At 43.6% G+C, this 19,404-nt stretch overlaps 1 protein-coding gene across 3 annotated transcripts in view; it reads left to right on the top strand.

The window, feature by feature from the left end:
• LOC124162954 (puratrophin-1) overlaps positions 1–19,404 on the top strand; it is a 1,076,650-nt gene that overhangs the window by 809,152 nt on the left and 248,094 nt on the right. For all 3 annotated transcript variants that reach the window (XM_046539729.1, XM_046539737.1, XM_046539745.1), the window contains one exon: positions 11,801–12,539. In XM_046539729.1, coding sequence (XP_046395685.1) covers positions 11,801–12,539 — 739 coding nt within the window. The remainder of the gene's footprint in view (positions 1–11,800; positions 12,540–19,404) is intronic.

Raw genomic sequence — 19,404 nt, 5'->3', positions numbered from 1 at the left:
ATTCATTGGTTGCGATATACCTCTACACATTTTTTCAATCGGATATTTCCATTTTCCCGTGGAAAAAGAGTTATTAGGGAAGAGAACTGTACTTTATCCTTCGACTTACTTAAACGAAAACTCACCCAACCCCGTGAAAATTTACAATGGCAAATCAATCCGACCTCACTCCATACATTTTCAGTTCACTTCATGATTTGTTTTATGACCACCCACTTCATTCTCCAAGTGCGGCTAATTTTTAAATCGTATCTCTTTAAACGGATGGTGATGTCCATCTTTCCTGCATTAATACGGTGCTCAACTCTAATTCTTTCTGGGTGCTATTATTTTTGTTTTAGCGATATTCCCATTGGGATTACATAGAGGAGGTTCAATTCCATCCTATACAAGGCTTATTTTTGTTGCCATTTCGGTTGAATATTAATCGTTTTTCGAAAATATCCGCAGCGCGGTTATCTGTGCAATCCCATCCATTTTTTCCAATATTTTGCAGTATAATGTTTGAAAATGCGAGAAAATTACGTTGAAAAGTAATGAATTTGATATAACAGGTCAAAATGTGTATACATTTCGTTTAATACCCCTAATTGTGCCTTATTTCCCCGTGAAACTCGGATCAATTTGTCCGTCAGTGACACGAGTGGCGACTTTTGTAAACTCATTTCAATGCGCGGTGGGTGACATCACATTAAGAGGCCGACTTGAAGATCCTCTTTTGTAAAATTAGTGGATATGACCATGACACAGTCCCCGCCATTTCATGTCGAGAGCTTTCGACTCTACCCTGGAAGCGACTCTTTTCCGCAAGGCGGAAACGTATTTATGCGGCAACCCCCTTTTGGATTTTATGGCTCTTTATTGCACCTGCTTTAAAATGCCACCCACCATCGCCCTCATCTCCACTTCCCGCTCGTGCCGGATTTTGACGGATGAACGGTCAGAAATATCGCCAAAAAGTAGGGCCATTCTACACATCGCTTTACTTGGAATCTCGTCGTTAAAAATCCGGTTTCCTTATATGATCACAAAATGGCCTCTTAGTTCGTTACGAGCTCTATGTATTTCCCGCGTGCCTTTTCGCTTTTTTACGCGAATCCTTTTATAGGTAATTCTGGATACATGGCTAAGAGCTATCATCATTTCCTCTGGCACTAAGAAAGCGAAGGGTATTAATTAAAATTCTATTTAAAATAACATTTATCGAGGTCATTTTTCATTTTTTCGCCTGAAATGTTGCCTATTCTTTTGCATTTTGAATACGTTTTTGCGTTTTCTTAGAGGTTCTTAATATTTTCTATTCAGTCGCTAAGAGAAGGAAATGAAACTATTTTGGTCATATGAGTGCTGTTAAATCCAATGATTTTGAGATCAGCGTTACTTTTTTCCCCGGCGTTCCGCTATCATCTTAGCACTATAGCTACAGGAAGAGAGGTTATAGGGATAACGTCGCGGAGGAAGGAGTGGAATTCAAGCCGTTATGACTCAAGGGCCACTTCTATATACATGTTAATTGGAATATACGAGACCGAATGATCGGTAACATTTTGTAGGACGTGGGCGGAGGAAGCATTTGCTCGGACAGCCGTCAGAGAGATGAACCACGGAACCGGAGTGGGTCTAGTCCCCTGCGGTATTAGGAATAGCATTCGGTTGGGGTCAAATTGCTGCTGTTGTTCGGAGACCTGGTTGCCCACGAAAACGACCCAAATTCGTATCCCAGTGGTGGCTTACAATAGGCTATTTCAATTTTCCCTTAGTCATTGGGTTAATAAAGAGTAGAGCCGTGCTTTATTCTTCGAATCAAACCAAAAGTTGGAATGAGACGAAAACCCCTCTCGGAATTGCGTTATTACTGTTGGTGGCATTACAGAAACTTCTATCAATCCCAATTGTCTAATGCTCTCTCTGTATACAAATATCTAAGATGACGATTAATGATGGATGGTGGTAGTTCTGTGATGTTCTAACTGAGCAAGCCTCGACAGCCTCGTGCCGATACAGCAGAGCGTGGTAGCGAAACGATTGATTTTATTGCAATAAAGCATCAGCGAATTCGATGTAAAAACCGCAAATTTACCTTCGTCTTTGAAAATGATAAGGAGGGACAAAGGACTCGATCGCCGCTCAATTAACTTTTATTTCAGAGTTATGTTTCAAAAACCTCGATTACAGCGTAGAATTTATTAAAGAGTAGATAGCCTACACCAAGTAATTGCTCAGCCACCAGTTTCTATGTTGTCTGCCATGATATTAACCAGCCAAGAACTTACCATAATATAGGAATTTTATAGAATATCTTACGACCAAGTATGAGTGAAATATTTCGTGCTTATGTAAGCATTTCTGTTAAACAAAAGTGATATTTTTTAATGTTCTGTCAAAGTGGCGTGGCCATGCCGGGAGGCTTTAGTCCCATACCTCACGTAAAAGGCCTGAAGTGTTACACACGTGCCATATAAAAAGAGCGAATATGAATGAATGGATACCGGCAGTGCGTTGCGGATGCAAGGCTTGCAAGTGCCGGATCAATGAATAGTTTGACCCCGGCCGTAAAAACAGGGTCAACAGCCGCTCCCATTGCTGCGACCCCCGTATCCCTTCATCTCCTCTACTTCCTCTGACCCCCTTCGCCACACCCCCTCTATTCCCCCCGGCCGCTCGTCAACCAAGGGACTAGGGTCCTAGAACGCCCACTTTTATTATTAAAAATTCTACTTGTCCGCCTGTAAAGAGAAAAGGGGATTCGTGCCGAAGGGATTTATGGCTAGCCGAGGAGAGAGACCCACAGTGTCATCATTCCTGTTTGTTCGGGGATTCTCCAGCTTTCGGTTCATTTCTCCCGGTTTCCCAACTAGCCGCCTTGCTTATCGATGCATCTCTTGAACCAGAGGCGCGCCTGAGTTTATGTTTTCGTTTGCAGTGGCCCAGCTTCTCATCCTACTTTTCTGCTACGTACTTTGGGCTTTTCTGATCCGGAAAAAAATAATATAAAATCATGAGAAGAAGTTTATGGATTCAATTTGTTATCTTTCTTTGTGTAAAATATTCATTGATTTATTAATTTTTCCACTAATTTTGTGAAGCACATAGATATAAGTATTTAATTTTTCCTTTTTGCTTTAAATAATAAGTATCCAAGAAAAAGAGATTACTTAAATAATATTCTCTCCTATCAATACATAATTAATGGAAAACGCCGGAATAATCTCTTAAATTGGCTACATTTGAATCTGGATTATGATACCTAGAGTAATTTCAACCGCAGTGTAGTTCTTATTCATCCATTTTTTTTGGTAGACCTCGGAATTCTTATCATTTCCAATGCTTTACTGTCACATTACAATGACGACCAACGAAATTATATCGGGACGAGAACTGTTCCTTTCGCAATTTTTCTGATATAAAATTAAAGTTTAATATAGGCATTCTATGCAGGTATTCCATCTCTGCTGTTTTATTTTCTGTGAATAACTTTTTTTTTGTGAGATTTCATGTTTGCAGTTGAAACTCTGTTGTGAAAGCTGTGCGGGCTTGCCTCCGCGTCATATACTACGCTATTGCAGCCGCAACTGCGGGAGAAATGCAGTTCCTGACCCGTTGGAAGCGCATCGTAAACAGATCTTGGCCATCTTAGTCATCCTTTTTGACTGCTCAGCGCACTGTGGGCTCTTCAGTTGTTGAGTCTTCGAACAGCAATTTCGTGAAAAATTTTCGAGGGCTTCGACTTTGGGCCATCGTGCCTTTCGGAGCAGGCTTACGCGGTGCTCCCGTGAGTCGAAGTCACCGTCGCTGCGACGGCGGTGGCGGCTGGTCTTCATGTCGCCCAGTACCCGCGCGCGGGCGTCGAAATCGAACCCACGGAACCTTCGCAGTTCTCGATACTCTTCGCTTTGCTTCCTCATCACTTTTTCCCGTCTTTTCATATCCTATAATTTGAATTTCCTCCCGATTCGCCATTCTCTCCTCCGTTGTCACGCCAAGTCCCGTTGGACCATCCTCCCCCCTGACCCCCCCGATCGATCGAATATCCCAAAGCCCTTCCGACTGCCACCCTCCCTCCCTTCCCCAAGGCCTCCTCTAGATATTTATTATTCCCTCTTGCTTTTAATCACCACCCGAGGTTTGTTTGTCCCCCGAGCCCCCGCCCTTTCCCATAATTCACGGTGTTATTACAAACTCTTTCACTTCCTACTCCCGAACCCATCCTCCTCATAGCCATCCGTCTTTCATTCCGTTCTATTCACCATTCTCCCCCCCCCCTCCCTTTCCCTGTGACCCCCCACCTCTCCACTACTCCTCTCATGGACCTCCACCAATCACCGTCCGTTTTCTTTCCCCCATACCCCCTTTTCATCCCATCCGCCGGCGAAGGAGTAAGAAGTAGCGACCCGAATATTTGGGACGACCCACAAAAGGGACCTAGTCACACAGGTCCGGGAAATAAGAGGAACCACTTCTGCCACCACCGTTCCCCCCAAAGGGATTTCGACGGAGATAATCAGATCATCCCCACGCACCGTGTTATACGTATACCACCCTCTATCTTCTATCCACACCGTGGCCATGCGTCAAAATTTTATTGCCAATTCCCTGTCCCGGGTTCTTACGCAAGCGTTTCGGTCCCTCCTTCTCCCCCACGGGGTGTTTGCTTAAAAAAAACATTCTGGTAATGAACATCCTCGATCTCAACGGGACCCTTAAGCGGTTTCGTGGGAAACGTATCCGCATGCTATAAGGAGAGGAAGATTAAGAAGGCGTTGTGCATGATTAGAATTATAGGAGGCTTTTGAAGTTAAAAATAGTATAGACTCGTTATTTATTATTAAGTCCAAACTAGCTTTTATTTTAATATATATAATTAAGTCCAAAAAAATTCCTAGATTTCTTACTTCTAATCGTTCCTTTTCTTTAACGAGACTGTTCTATAGTGATAGGTCTTAACATGCTCAAGGTGTCCTACTGCAAGTTCGAATATAGCTAATTATATTTATCGTATCCAAGTCGTGTTATACTGACGTCTTCCATCAATTGATCGTAATCTTCAAGTATTTTTTCTCGGATACTTATCTTGCGTCTTTTGCATTTAACTGTATCGTAGCTATACCTTCACTAATCCTCTTTGTCGGAAATTTTACATCCCCTAAAAGCGCGTCCTTAGCTGAATAAAAGGGATGAAGCTGACGGTGTCAAGGGATGGCTGATTTAGGTTTTAAGGAAGGTTTTCAAGGCCATTAGTTCAGCTTTTTTCGGAAACTACTTTTAATTCAATTTTCCTCACTCGGTTTGCTGTTCCTCAACCTCCCCCGTACACTTTGGGCCCTTTTACGGTCGCGGGTGAGTACACTCGGATGTCGCTTTGATCGAATCACTGAATCTCCGGGGAAGGCAATAAAAATGTCCCCCCTGCTTGTTGCGGGAGGGATTTCGGTAGTCGCTCGGTCCAGTCGGACCCGCGTATGTATACAGGAAATCCGTGTCTCCCCGCGCGCGTTATTTCGAAGCTCGACCCGCCGCTAAATCACCGGCTTGTCATTATTTTTTTTTTCGGCGGCGATGTTAGCTTTTGAAGAACCGAGAGAAGGACTGTCGGCGATGTATCATGCGGAGTAGCTGGTTGGATTCGGTGGGCATCGCAATATTGCTTGTTCATCGTTCGTGTTTTGTTTCTTTTTTATTTCCTCCGGTTCCCCTTGAATCTCTCCCTCAAACATACTCCCCACAGCAAAGCCCCGAGTTTTGCGGTTTCTCCCCATCTGGGATTGAGTTCCGTCTCCCTTCCATTCCTGCGTTTCCTCAGCCTCCCCCTCCTCCGTCAGCACACTCATCTTCCTTCCGTATTCTGGTTCCATCTTCATAGACTTAGGACACTGACTTAGGTACCTCAATCTTAATCTTAACAATGATGGTTAGGAGACAGGATATTGCATATCCTGACTCCTAACCATCATTGTTATTATTTGACCCTCCATCTCTGTGAGACAACTTCGCCAACTTACTGTTCGCAAGATATCCAATCTATGAAACTCCAATTGCCATACACCTTCTGCACTATGGTGCTGCGCTAGACTTGCAATGTAGCCATCCGAGTCAATAAACATGTCGTATTTCTCTCAATTTTCCAAGGAATATACATATCAATTTCCATGCTGGTATATTTCGGATTCATCTGTGGGTGTTATGGAATAGGCCAACTTTTAACTGATGCGATCTCTCAGTTGTTTTGGACAGTGAAAAAATCTTATGGTATCTATAAATATAATTCCATTTATTTATTCCGTGTATGAGCATATTTATATTTAAGCATATTCTTAACAGATTCCATGTATGTTTCCATGATTCGTTCGTATGGGTGATAAATATTGATAAGGACTCCCCAGGGTATTTCATGTATATGACCCATATATATGGGGCTTCAGTACAGGCTTTGAATCTGGTGTTATAGTTTACATGTTACAGTAGCTTAACTTTTCAATCGTCAAGGTCTCTGTATTTCTCTTCCAATATACGGTTTGAACTTTAAAAATCTCTCTACCATTCTTTAATTCCTCCACTTTATTCGTAAAAGGTCGATATCGCACCCTTCAGGGAAACGGGAATAGGATGAAAAAATCGCGAGGAGAATCGGGCACGGAACTTATCCGGTAGCTTACGGTGCCAATAGCCTCGTGCTTACTCACCCTACTCGATCTTCCCTCACCTCAAGCGGAGAAGGCAATATTAGAACTTTTTTATCATGCACCGTAGTCGAATTTACGACTTGGGGAGAACAAAAGAGGTTGACTGCCTGCGCTGCGAATGTTCCCCGGAGCTTTTCTATCCAAACGTGAATGGGATGAGAAGAAACGACTCCCTGTAGCCTTTGACTCCGCCATCTCACCACCCTCCCATGGCGCCTTCGAAGCACCTCTGCCTCCTTTACTGGCTGCGCATACCCGCCGCTTCCCCTAGCATTCAAACCCCCTCAACGACCGTGGTACCCTCCATCGGGAATGCATCGAGCTCAGCGCTTTAACCTGACCGCCACCGCGAAGCAATAAGAAGAGAGCGGATTGATGTGATTCACTGCGACCGCTCTTTTTGATTTACTGACGTCTGCGGAATTGAGTCTGTCGGGATGGTGGCGATTCAGAAGAAATTTCCCCCTCGCGACCAATACGTCATTATTCACGCCCGTCTCCGATGCGTGGAGTGACTCTTTGAAGGACTGCAGGTGAGCGTACGTTGTCAGGAGCAGATGGCACCTGTCTACCGTTTTATCTGAGAATCGTAGTCCGGAAGCTTCTGAGGTCCGGGAATTAAATTGCCCTCCCTTAGAAAGCGTGAAGTTAATACGCAGCACATTTTCGTATGCATGGCCCAGCGAGGGGGGGGGGGTTTTGGGGGATAAACCCCCCCCCCAGAGCTTGAAAAGTTTTTAAGTTTAATCCATTTTACTTAATTGAATTGATATTACTAATAGAATAGTGTAAAGATTAATAAAATATCCCTCATAAATCCGTAAAACTCGCCATTTAGAACTATTTATCTTAAAATTCCGCAATTTATTGAACTCTCACCTACCGCTAATCCTGGTGGGTATTCTATTCCCCACACACCCCGTATTAGTTGCACCTAAACCCCCCCCCCCAGCCTTAATTCCTAGCTGCGCCCCTGATCGTATGTATAGCCCATTTATATACAAGGCCCTGATGACGATGGACGACACGACCATCGAAACGTCGGCAGAGATGGAGAACCTTATCCGGTGCGAAACCCGAAATAACTTCAACAACATCATACGCCGGGAAAACCTCAGATCTTTCTTCATTTATATCGTTTCTGCACGCCATCTAAATTTTTGATATTTAGTTATCCTCCTCGAAATCTATCATCTATACCATGCTTTCGAGGAATAAATAATTTTAGCGTTGCTTTTTTCTTGCAACAGCGAAGTATGTGTGCTTAGAATGGCCCGATACGAGTAGGTATGCAATTAGAACACCGTGAATGAATTTATTAAGTACTAAATAATGATACTCTTGGAATTTTTCTGATGCTCTGATTTTTATTACGATTACCTCAGTGTAAATTGAAATTTATCTTGAGTAGACGGCAATATCAGTGGTATAAAACAAATCTTATGTTGGTTTTCAGTTGATTTAAATGGAATTCTCGGCATTTGAATTCTTCATCCATCATTAGCAACATGTCAATCTCTGCACTGGCAAAGGTGAATATTGATGTTCACAAGTTATCGATACCCACGACCGCACTTAAGAAGTGTTTGATACTAATATAAAAACTAATTAAATTCAGTTTGTAAGAACTGATTAAATTATATGTACATATTAATAAATTATTTATTATAGCATAGTGATAGTAATCATGTGATATCAAATATTGTGATACCCCACTATTCATGCCGCAGGAGTATCATGCCGGCATTCCGCGCTTTGACACACTCACGTAACCCGTGTGCCGCATCGCGGGGTCATATGATGTCGATATCACACGGTGATGTGCATACTTGTTCTTTTCCCACGCGTTCTTATAATGCATCGCAGGACGTTCAAACGGAGCTTTGTACGGGGCAATGCATCAAGGATGAGAGGAGGGTTGGGACGCACGGTACAAGTATTGCTTGCTACACGCCGCTCCGTCTCCCCGGTGAACTCTCAGAGGGGCCTTCAATCCTTTTTATCGGGGAGAGGAAAAGAGATTTACGGCCGACGAAAAACACTCCCATATTAAAAACACCTTCAGCGGAAATCCATGCCTCGTTCTTCGGTTTCTTTTCCCCTTATTGAATTCGCGTGCACGGGGAAAGGATGAGTTGGAACCGGTGGCCCGGGTGGTGATGTACGGCCACGGCGTTGGAGAGAATTAAAATCGTGTGGGCATTAGAGTATCGTCCGACCGACCAGTCCCCTTCCCTCGCCCAGTCATCACCGACCACCAGAATCTTTTATGCGGCCGGCTGTTTAATTACCCCCCCTCGCAGGGCAATGCCTCATCCGCCTGACCGAAGCGGCAAACGAGCGCAGACGCCCCACTGCACAAATGGATGTAGCCCTCTCGGAGTTGGTGGGCATGTGCCGTCCCGTCAGGAATTGTAATTTTTCCCTGTAAAAGTTGATTTATAAATTTGTTGACTTGGAGACATGCTCTTCGCGATTTCTCCGAGGAAAGAGAGGATGATTCCAGGACGTTGTATTTAGATATAATTATTTTCTATTTTTTCTGCATCGAAAGCATAACGATATCAGCACTAACGGTTTCAGGATATTGCATTCCAACCAATAATAAAAATCTGTTAGAACAAAACTCCTTTTGAAAGTCACACTCATACTAACTCCTTATGAATAAGATCACTTATGTTTCGTGGCTATTCAATTATCCTGGGTATTTTTCACTAACGCGACTCTTGGTGTATTTTACATCTCGCTGTTTTTAAGTTGGTTTGAGGTGTATTGCATACAAAAATTGGGGAATAATAAGTACTTATTTGTCACTTGTTATGACTTTGTGTCGATATTATTATTTTTTATTCCCACGAAACCGAAACCAGCACATTGGCCTTTTACTTCTGGGATTTTTAACATTTTAACAATTGCACGTGAACGAACAACCAAGCCCAGGATAGAGGCAACCTATTCAGGGGACTCGAACCTACGATCACTTGTTCAGCGATCGAGGACTTTACTCCTCTGCCACAGAGGTCGACAATTTTTCGTTATTTATTTTACTCCTTTTGTCATACTCAAAAGAGTATCAATTTGTCCGCCTACGACAGTTCACCCGCAACTCGCAGGCACGAAACATCTCATTTACTTTCCCTTTCATCTCGAATTGAATGACCTTGCGCAGTAATTTCATTAAATTTCCCGCACCGGAAAAATAGCAATCACGCGTGTCCGGCTGCCCGCTGCGCCAAAATTTACGGTCGAGCGTGAAATATCTACGCATACGTTATAGTTTCTCATCATTATCCCCGCTTGCGTGTGGTCCCCCACGGGAGAATGGCCTTTTATGTTCCAGATTGGATGGCCCTCAGAGGCGTTTAGGTTTTTAATACCTCGCCGCGGGAGGACCAGTGTCCCGTGCTAAACCTAGTTGTTGATTATTCAAATGGGCGTATTTGCGTCTGCAGATCAAGGGATTGAGGGGATGGGACAAATACGATGGTGGAAAGGGTGAGATAGGGGTGTGAAAGGGGCGTCTCGATGCCTTTAACTCCGTGTATAGTTATACATTTGGACAAAGGGCGTTAAAATATTCGTGGTACGCGCATTCATGGCACCCGACGCATCCAACGTCATGTTTAACGGTCAAGTGTGCCAAAATTATTGCTGTATTTAAAAATACCATGCTGTGGTTTTTTATTATTTTTAAATATTCACCTCGTCAGTTGCAGTTAAACGTTTTAGTTTTTTCGAGAAAAATGCAATCAAAACAGCTTACATTTTATAAAAGCAATTTTACAATTAATATGAGCTATTCTATGCTTGCGGTGATGGAAAAAAGGTTCATGCAGATATTTTCGGTCTAGAAATCATAATATACCGCTACAACTCATACTTAAATGCAAAACCTGGTTTGAATATGAGTGCTCTACTCTGTAAACGTGGTTAATATTGTTTCCACTAACAAAATGTTGTCTCTATAACTGCTTATATATTTATTTTATTTATATAGACGCTGGGTTTAAAACCCAACATGAACTAACGCAGTCTGATTCCAGGGTTGTCAATATTTTGGAGATATTAAAAAGCGTGGAGCTGGGCTCTCCGTATCTCATACTATTATACTTTAAAGGGGCTTATGGTTGACTTTTTTCGATGGCTAAGTTCGTTTCACGTTAGTTCGTTACAACTTGTGGAGCGGTCAGACATCGTATCAATAGGAGTACATCTCCATAATATCGTATAATAGCTCAGCAAGGCTGAACGTTAGTGCCTGAAGTGGAACTGGTGTTAAGATCACGGTATGCCATTACCCTACATTATTACATTGCTTCCTTACCGTTTAATCCTGGGTTGTAATGAATCGTGCACTCTTCCTCTCACTCGTGGTTTCTGTCCTCTGGCATTTTTCGTCACTGACAACCTCTTTCCTGTCTCTTGCATCCATCAGCTTGACACACTTCCAATTCATCCCCGCTATTCATCTGCCGGGTCGAATGACTTGCATCACTAGTACGTGATGCATTCTTATGACTACCATTTCTTTCGGAATGAATGCTAATCCAATACAAAAGATCATGTTGCATTTTCTTATACGTCACGCATTATTAGGAAATGAGATTCAATGAATGAGCAGATTTTCTCTCAGAGCTATCCTTGCTATTAATGTTTGATGAAGACATTGAGGACGCACTTCACATAAATTAACTTTTAAATTAGGAAAGCACGCGACGACTACTTACATACGAGGTGATTTGCGCTCCAGACATAAATTTTAATAACAGCGTTTAATGCCACATTTTAGCGATATTTCATCGGATTTTGCGATCGCCACACTATCTAAACCATGGATCTTTGGTACTCGTACGATCTGCGGAACAAATTCATGAATTCCACAGGTGGTGGAGAAGTAAACTCATGATACCTTCAATGTCGCATGTGATGTCGTCCAAATAATATCATTTTGGTGGTGTTTGTCTACAAAAAATCAGTGGAGAATTTATCGCGGGAAATTTATATTGGTTTATTTGTTCCACTACTGTCCCCTGTATGAAACTTGAAATCATTACTTGTTATGCATGGCATTTTTTGGAGTTAAATAATTAATCTATTTTTTATCCTCTGTTATTCCATAGATTGGATCTGACGCCGTCTGCCCTCGCGGTTGGCCGCTGTCAGTGGGCCGCGGCGTGCTGTGCCTGCGCCTCGGGGAGCTAGACCCGTCCCTGCTGCGCCGCCACGACTGCTACCTCTGCGTCCGCACCCGTCGGGAAGGGGCCTCGGCCCCCCCCGGGGTCGAAGTGGCCCTCGTGTGGAAGGCGGCGGGCCGGCCCGCCCCAATAAGCGTCCCCCTGCCATCCGACGCGGACCTCGCCGAGACGCTGGCGTCGCCCGTCGCCATGGAGGCGGCCGTCGCGCGGCGCGCCGACTCTGAGGAGGGCTTGGCCTGCCTCCTGCAGAGCCTCCTCGTGTCCGTCGAAAGGGCCGTCGAGAGAATCCCACTGGAGGATCTGGCCTTCCCCTGCAGGCACTGCCTGCTCCCGTGCCTGCCGGACCCCGCGTGCTGCGACCGCGGCGCCGCAATGCGCGACGACGAAGACGGCGACGCCGAGGAGTCGTCGGACGGCGAGGACACGGAGGTGGGCAGCACGATTGGTAGGGCGTCGGTGGCGTCATCTGCGGTGGCGACGCCTGTCATCCACGCCGCCAACATGTTCTGCTTCGAGGGTTCGATCCCTCATATAGACAGTGATGCAGACGATGTGTGCGCCGATGAGGAAATCAAAGTGAGCATGGAGCTGGTGGCGAAGGGAGGGAAGAGGGCGCCCATCGCCCTGCCGGAGGGGGTGACCAAATACCCCGTGGCCACCAACGGTGAGTTATTATTAAAGTATTTTACTGGTCATGGTAGGTATACCGGGAGCATTTTGTGAGCTAATCTGCGCTGTCCCAAATTCGAATCCCCTGTTCAATCCACAATCCAATCTCATTCCCTTTAATTGTCATGCTATTCCCTTCCTTCCTCTACCTTGTTTCCAAGCATTCATTCCTCTTTCATGGATTTTTACGTCCCCTCCGTTCTATGTACTCACTCTATCCAAGCCTTCTATCTCCTATGTATCTACTCTATCAGTTTCCTCTCCTCGCCCACCATGTCTTGCACTTCTTGGTTATCCTTCCTCCACATTTGTTAGCACATCTGGTACCTTCAGATGACTTTGCTGACTCCGTCGAATGTGTTCGTTACAAGTCCTTTGCTTGAATTGTAAATTTTATTTATATTACATTAAATCTCGCTGTAAATTGGAAGAGGTATCTGGATTTAAATGGAATCTATTTTCGAGTATTTTTCATGCTAACTTTTTCCGTTTCTCAAAATATTACTTAAATTTGGGGTTTCATTGTTGGCGTCAGGTTTTGGTTACTGAACCGCGACATCCAGTGCTCTTTTATATGTATATTTACCCTTGAGGTTTGGAAAGAGGAAAAAACTAGCGACGATCAAGTAGCGAATGCACGCTTCAATCATAGCCGGGGAAGAATTCGCGCTCGGCGTGCAGTCGTTCACTCGAGATGGGAGGAGGGGCGGGGGTTGGATTGAATGAAAGTGGTGGGTGCGGGGGAGGATAATAGGAGAATAATGTGCCCTTCGAACGGTACTTGCGTGCACTGCCCACTCTTCCCACCCGCCTCAAGTCGAGTCCTTCAAGTGGCGCTCATTAACTCCCACTTCTTCTGCTTTTCTCCGCTTCCGTTCCGCGGAGGCGATTGTTCTGGGTCAAGTTGAGCCGACTACGTTGGCCGCTGCTGACAGGAGGGCGTTACTCCCTGCTGTCCACTTTTTTTCATTCATTTTATACCCGTTGTATCTCTGCGGGTGGATGTTTTTCCCTTAAAAGTAGTATTTCCCTTTGCAAAATTAAAGAGCATAACAGTTTCCGTAACCTAAATAAGTGATTTCTGCGAAGTCCAATTTTTTCACTGGTTGAATTCCAGATCTTATAAGATTTTTAAAGGTTTTAGCCATCGGATTCAATAGGTGATTTAATTTTCTACCGATATAGCTTAAATATAATTAAAAATAAAATGCCTCGTGTGAAAAACTCTACCAATTGATATTTTAAGTATCTACAGCACAAGCTTTTTTGAAACAGCCAAACATTTTTGAGGGATTTGAATCCCTTGATCCTTTCCCTGACCATCGTCTCACGCGCACCATGTCTTTGGTTTTCATCCCTCAGCCTACTTCTCTACACATCTCATATTCTTTCTTCTTCCTCGCTTTCTTATCGATAGGTGTTGTCTTTCTCGAAACAGTCTATCTCATTTTCTGCTCACCAAATGTGCCAAACCTCGGCGGTAAACCGCAGAACCGACCCTGTTTCGACGACATCTCTGTCCCCACCTCCTCAGATCTTGCCTCTTCACGCACAATGCTCTCACGCATCTGCCGGCTTGGTGGGTCGCAGCCAAAGAATCGCCTTATCAAAGTTCGAGGTAGGGCGGCTGAACTCCCCAACCTTGGTCCCGGTGCCGAAATCGCAGTTATTGGCGGCAGGTGGAGCGCGGAGGGTGAGAGTGTGCGGCAGATGGCGAAACTTTCGCTCCACATGCCCACTTCTCGTCTTCATTATTCAGACCGATACCCGAGTAATATAAAAGGAGGCACGTTTCGTGTGGCCCCTCTTTTCTTATTCCAACAAAACAGTGAAATCACCTGGTTTACGAAACTGTGTTTCATTCGAAATACCCTGAAGAGTGTGTCAATAATTTTGCAATCAGGTCTCGATTTGCGGTGGAGGTGATGAACAATTTATTTGCTTGATTTGTTAATCGATAACGTTCTCCCCATAACTCAGATTGCCAAATCAAAACAGATACTGAAAATACAAAGGGAATATGCTATGTTTTTGCTCCTAGTACCTTTGGATACTTTTGTTCAATTGTAAAATGATAAATGTTTGGCTGTATTTTAATTCTCACCCCTCTTAAGTTGATTCTTTAAGTATTTAATCGCTGTTTAAGTAAATGAAAGGTCGTAGCACTTTTCCACAAGAATTTTTAATGCGTACAACGCGTTTCGGCTCACTGAGCCATCATCTGGTACAAGTCTTGTACCAGATGATGGCTCAGTGAGCCGAAACGCGTTGTACGCATTAAAAATTCTTGTGGAAAAGTGCTACGACCTTTCATTTACTTAAATATGTCTAACTTCCACCAATTGAAGCCTGAATCTGTTGAACTTATTTAATCGCTGGCCTACAACAAGCTTAAAAAGTTGTTCTCGTCGATATAGTTTTCAACCCAATATATGTTCTTGCTTCGGTGTTAATTTTTATTTTTTCTGTTGCTCTCAAACCATCATTTTACAACAGTGAAGGATAAGTTTTCAATTTTTACTAATATCGTCTGATAGTTGATTAAATAATTTCCCACAGCAATGTTGGATTTAACTGTAATATTCCCATGGGAAAATGTGTGGGGTTCAGATTTCATCTTTATTTTTCCACTCATCATTCATTGTCAGCGCATCTCTATGCCTCAAGTCCCTTTTCTCCAAGTGGAGGAAGAAGAAAGGGCTATTCTCATTGCTTCTCCACCTTGCCCACCTACGCGCTCAAATCGCCTCGGAGTCTCGGGCCACCTCTTCAACTCTCTCAGCCATTAATTGATGGAAGTGCGCGCGTGGGAGACGCAAGGTGATTGTATTGTAGATGCGGGTGTAGAGGAAAGATGTGGGATGAAAAAATATCGTGTGGGTACTGTATTTATTACTTGATATTTATCCGGGTAGTTTTCCATGGCCTGGGTAAAAATTATATATTTAGGGCCCGCAATTTTGGCCCATGCGGCAATCTTAAAAAAAAAAAGTCGGGCCATCTTTTACACTCACCATACCTTTAATTAAACCTGCTGTGCGCATGTTTGATTTGCGGGCGTAGGAGATGGACTGGGATTCTACTGGGAAACTTGAGAAACTTGAGTATGTAACATAATTCACTGATGATGATACGTGCTTTTTGCGCTCTTCTGTAATATCGTGAGTAATCGATTGATTGATCAGTAGTGGATGTCAGTCACTTTCATGACGGACATCTACCACTATAAAAGCCCTCTATTACGTAACCCGCATTGCCTCACCTCTCATGAATTTAGTTTAGGGGTTAGTCCATTATGAGTGATAGCACTAGGGCATTTAGGATTTCCGGTACTGTATATACCATAGACATCATAGATATCGTATTACTTAGAGTACGTTGACATAGAGCAATATATAGATCATACTAACATACCCTCAAATTTAGATAGAATACCTTACATTTCCGTCTAGGCCTCTTCACTAAATTCTACTTGTGAGCCGCTTTCTCTTCCTTTTCCTCCCCTTTACCCCAAATCCGTCCCTCTTACACGGTCGTTTGCATTCCCTCCCCGCTAAGTTTGCACTCTGTTCACATCTATACCCATTCATTGCTTCATTTCGGTACATGCAGAGCAGATGTATTTCACAACAATTCTAGGGCTATCTTTTACACTCACCATACCATTAATTAAGCCTGCTGCGCATGTTAGATTCGTGGGCGTAGTATAGAGCCTGGGATTCTACTGGGAAACTTGAGAAAATTCAGGGTGAAGGATAGGGGATAAAGGATAAAATGGAAGCATATAGAAGGTCGCAGTTGGAGACAGTCAGTGGGTGGTCGCACAGGTGTGATCGCAGTTAGCCAAGCGAGCCCTTTTTCTTGCGCGGCTTCCCTTTTGCGTGGGATTGGTGCAGGGGAGCTTGTGAGTGAGTAAGTGGGTGCGAGTGCCATGCTCTCGGTGATTGCACCGAACCTTGGAGGTCCTTACACCTCGGGAGGTAATTAATCGCGTCTCGCTTTTCGAGCTTCGCTTTTTTTTCCGCCCACGTGGTCGTCTCCCGCAAAACAGGCTATCTTCCTCGCTTCGTGCGAGGGTCTCATGCGACCCATGGACGCGAGACGGTCTGTCGGAGCAGCCGATCGCAACAACGGGTCGGGAAAGTAATTAACTTGAAATTTTGGCCTCGGAAGCGTGTGCAAAGCGTGGTTGCTAACGTGCTTTAATTAATTAGTTCATTATTTTCGCCTTTTACTTCTCTATAAACAATTTTTTCCATTCTAGTTCGGCCATCAGGGCAAGCTGCTGTGTTCTTTTAGTGCTGAAAACACTGAAGTTGGAACTAATTACATTCTCGGTCCTTCGTGGTGACTTCTCGGTAAAAGTTTCAGGTGTGAGTGATCAAATTAGCGTAAAAATATCTAGTTCAAATTTCTTATTTTTCGCTATTGTACGTCAATTTTTGAACGTAGTGTTCATTTTTCCAGATTTTGTTGCTACAATGGCTTAAGTTAGCCGCAGTTTCAATTTCGAAATAGTAATAGCGGTGAAAATCTTTGATATAACAGGGAAGTAGCCGGCAAAATGAAAATATCACTTGGGCTGCACTAAGATTTAAAAATTTTATTTTACCATTACATTGGATTCTTCTCAACAGTGTGACATTTATTGAATGAACTTTAATGCCTAGCCACAGTCATGATAAATAGCTACCACTTTCCTCTTTTGCATACGTCCCCCTCTCATTCTGCCTTTCCATTTCACCGTATCAACCAACTCGATCTACTTCGGCAGCCTATGGAAGTTAATGGTCCCTCGCCATTGACTGATGTGTCAAAGTGGATGTGATCAGATAATGGACGCCTGTCTATGACAGTAAAGTCACCGGGCATGCAAATCATAGGGATCGACCAAAATACGCATACGGTAGCTGCGTTCGATCCGCTCACGGGCGATATTTTGGCATAATCCTCGTGCGATCTACGAGGGCGAAAAAAATCGTAACAACAGGGTTGTCCGTAGTAGCGGGAGGAACCGAACCCATTGACATTCATTTCGTGGGCCTTCCTTTTCCCGTGCAGCACGAGCGGCTGAAACGACCAAAGTGAACGCGCACATCTTCCCTTTTAATCTTCCTCGAGTGACCTACGACCGTCACCCAGGCCACGCCCCTCTCCAATATGCCCACTCGAACACATCCCTCCCACGTCTGCATCCCATGAGCCTCTCATTCAGAGGGACGAAGGGAAGCGACTGGGTTCACCCTCTCCGGTCGCATTAAGTGGCATAATGGAAGAGGACCGATATGCACCCTTTCCATTTGCAGTCACAATGAGCCTCACCCCACCGCCCATATCCATCCTCTCCATAGAAAGGGTCCACCCACTGAGTATCGCGTCTAAGGTTATACTCTTATGTTTGTATTTAAACTACATCTACATGATACCTTAAAGCTCGCCTCTAGGGTTGATCCTTTATTTTGGCAATTTGAAAGATTTTTTACGATATTCAAGGTTTTCCTAGTGGCTGTAAACTTATTTAATAAAGGTAGAGTGAAATTGAATCGAACAAAATATTCCAGGATTTGACAACCGATCATGAAACCTTTATCTCAAGTTTTCCATTTGTGACTATTATTGAAGGAAAAATGTGCTTTTCGTCAAAATTAGTTCATCGTTATTTACTGGTGAATTAAATGTAATCCTCATGTAATGCAATCGTAAATGCTATGCATCGCAAGTGGGAAGTTTCAGTATAAAAGTGATTCTCATTCACCAGATGATGGTCTAAGAGCTACATCTTATCAACGTATGTACATTCAAACTTCGGTTATCAAAATTTTTGCTCTCATATTTTTATAAAATGGATATTTTGCCACGATTCCCTGAGCTTCAATTGCTCTTATTTGTTTACTTGGAGGAACAGCTCTGTCTATTCCATCCTCGATTGTAATGAATATGGACGCTAAACAAATAGTGGCTTATCCCTTTTTATCTTTTTCACTTTCATAATATTTTGGAGGAAGTGCACATTTATTCTTGCCCTCCCCCTTATACTGCAATATACGAAAAACTCTCCGAATAATCTCCCTCGACATCTGGACGCACCATTTAGGATAAGCATCGATCGTCCTTTTCCTCGTGTTTGTGAAGTCGAAGCCATTGAGGGAAGCCGGGCTCTGTATACTTTTGCGGACCCTGGGTCCTTTGGAAACAGCTGATAGTTTTCCCGCACGGTGTGAGGGACAGATGCACCCAGAGAATCCGTGTCCGAGACGGCTTCACGAAAACACATTCACGGTCTCCCTTTAGGCCGCCGCACCCCCATAAAGCAGCGACCTCCCCATGGTCTCTAGGATCCCATTGCCAATAGACCAATTTTCTGCCCTACCGACCACGCCCCCGTCATATTCCGCCTGTCCCTCGTCAGGATGTCAGCAAATACTTACCCACTTCTTTTAAATGACCTTTTCATCTGCCGCTCTTTCGGAAGTCACCGCTCTCATACATATATGATTCAGAGGTGACTCATATCCCCATGCAAGTCTCCCATTGATATCTCACAATATGTCAGAAAGAACTCTTTTGACGAATTGTAAACTTTCTAATAACTTTAGTTTTTTCCGTCGCTGAATCTGTATCTTCTGATTCGTATCACCACATCGAAAACTTTGACTCTGCTGATGCTATTCGCATCTATTATGTAGGGATTTGGACATAAAACTGATTTTTTAGTCTCATAATATCGTGATAATACCGCCTTTTGAAACCTTTATTTTTGTAGTTTTAATTTTGACTTTAATGCAATAATTCAAAAGCTAACTCTGTCACCTTTTGGTGGTACAGTTTGACGTTAAGTAACTAGTCTCGTTAGTTGTTCT

This window comes from Ischnura elegans, chromosome 1, assembly GCF_921293095.1.
Source record: "Ischnura elegans chromosome 1, ioIscEleg1.1, whole genome shotgun sequence".
Taxonomy (NCBI): domain Eukaryota; kingdom Metazoa; phylum Arthropoda; class Insecta; order Odonata; family Coenagrionidae; genus Ischnura; species Ischnura elegans.
Note: the sequence above shows the minus strand (reverse complement) of the source record. Positions and strands in the feature narration are given on the sequence as shown.